Below are 437 nucleotides of genomic sequence, written 5' to 3'. Positions count from 1 at the left end.
TCAAAGGGCAACACAGAAAATAACTGTGATGAGATCTGCGTGTTCTATGTTTGGAAGTACTGCAAACATAAGGGTAAGCTTTATAAAAAGTAATGTAGTTGTTGGAGGACAGTGTCAGCAGAGACTCTCTGCTCAGTGGCTTGGGCTAGTGGTGCCATATGGAATGGCAGTGATAATTGTGCGTTCTCACTCATTCACTTTCTTTCAAGTCACTAGTGAACACTGCCAGAATTACAAACGTCATCAGAGAAAAGTCAAGTGGGTATACTGAAACCCTTTTCCCTTTGGATAATCCATCTATGGCCTATTTCAGCCCTGTTGATGGGGGCAGGCTTTGGGTATGTTTCTGTGGTAAAGGCCTTCACGTGTTAAATATTACCCTTTCTGTAGCTATAGGATCAATTTAAGATCTGGCTTTAAGCTGTCATCATTGACAA

The 437-nt window shown here is 41.6% G+C and overlaps 1 protein-coding gene across 1 annotated transcript in view; it reads left to right on the top strand.

The window, feature by feature from the left end:
• The window catches only part of LOC103804573 (poly [ADP-ribose] polymerase 12-like), a gene marked incomplete at its 5' end in the record, with an annotated part of 16,323 nt that overhangs the window by 2,858 nt on the left and 13,028 nt on the right, over positions 1-437 (top strand). The window contains one exon of the mRNA XM_009077187.1: positions 7-73. Within this exon, the coding sequence (XP_009075435.1) occupies positions 7-73 (67 nt within the window). The remainder of the gene's footprint in view (positions 1-6; positions 74-437) is intronic.

This window comes from Acanthisitta chloris, unplaced genomic scaffold (genome assembly GCF_000695815.1).
Source record: "Acanthisitta chloris isolate BGI_N310 unplaced genomic scaffold, ASM69581v1 scaffold27936, whole genome shotgun sequence".
Taxonomy (NCBI): domain Eukaryota; kingdom Metazoa; phylum Chordata; class Aves; order Passeriformes; family Acanthisittidae; genus Acanthisitta; species Acanthisitta chloris.
This window is presented reverse-complemented; position numbering and strand designations above follow the sequence as displayed.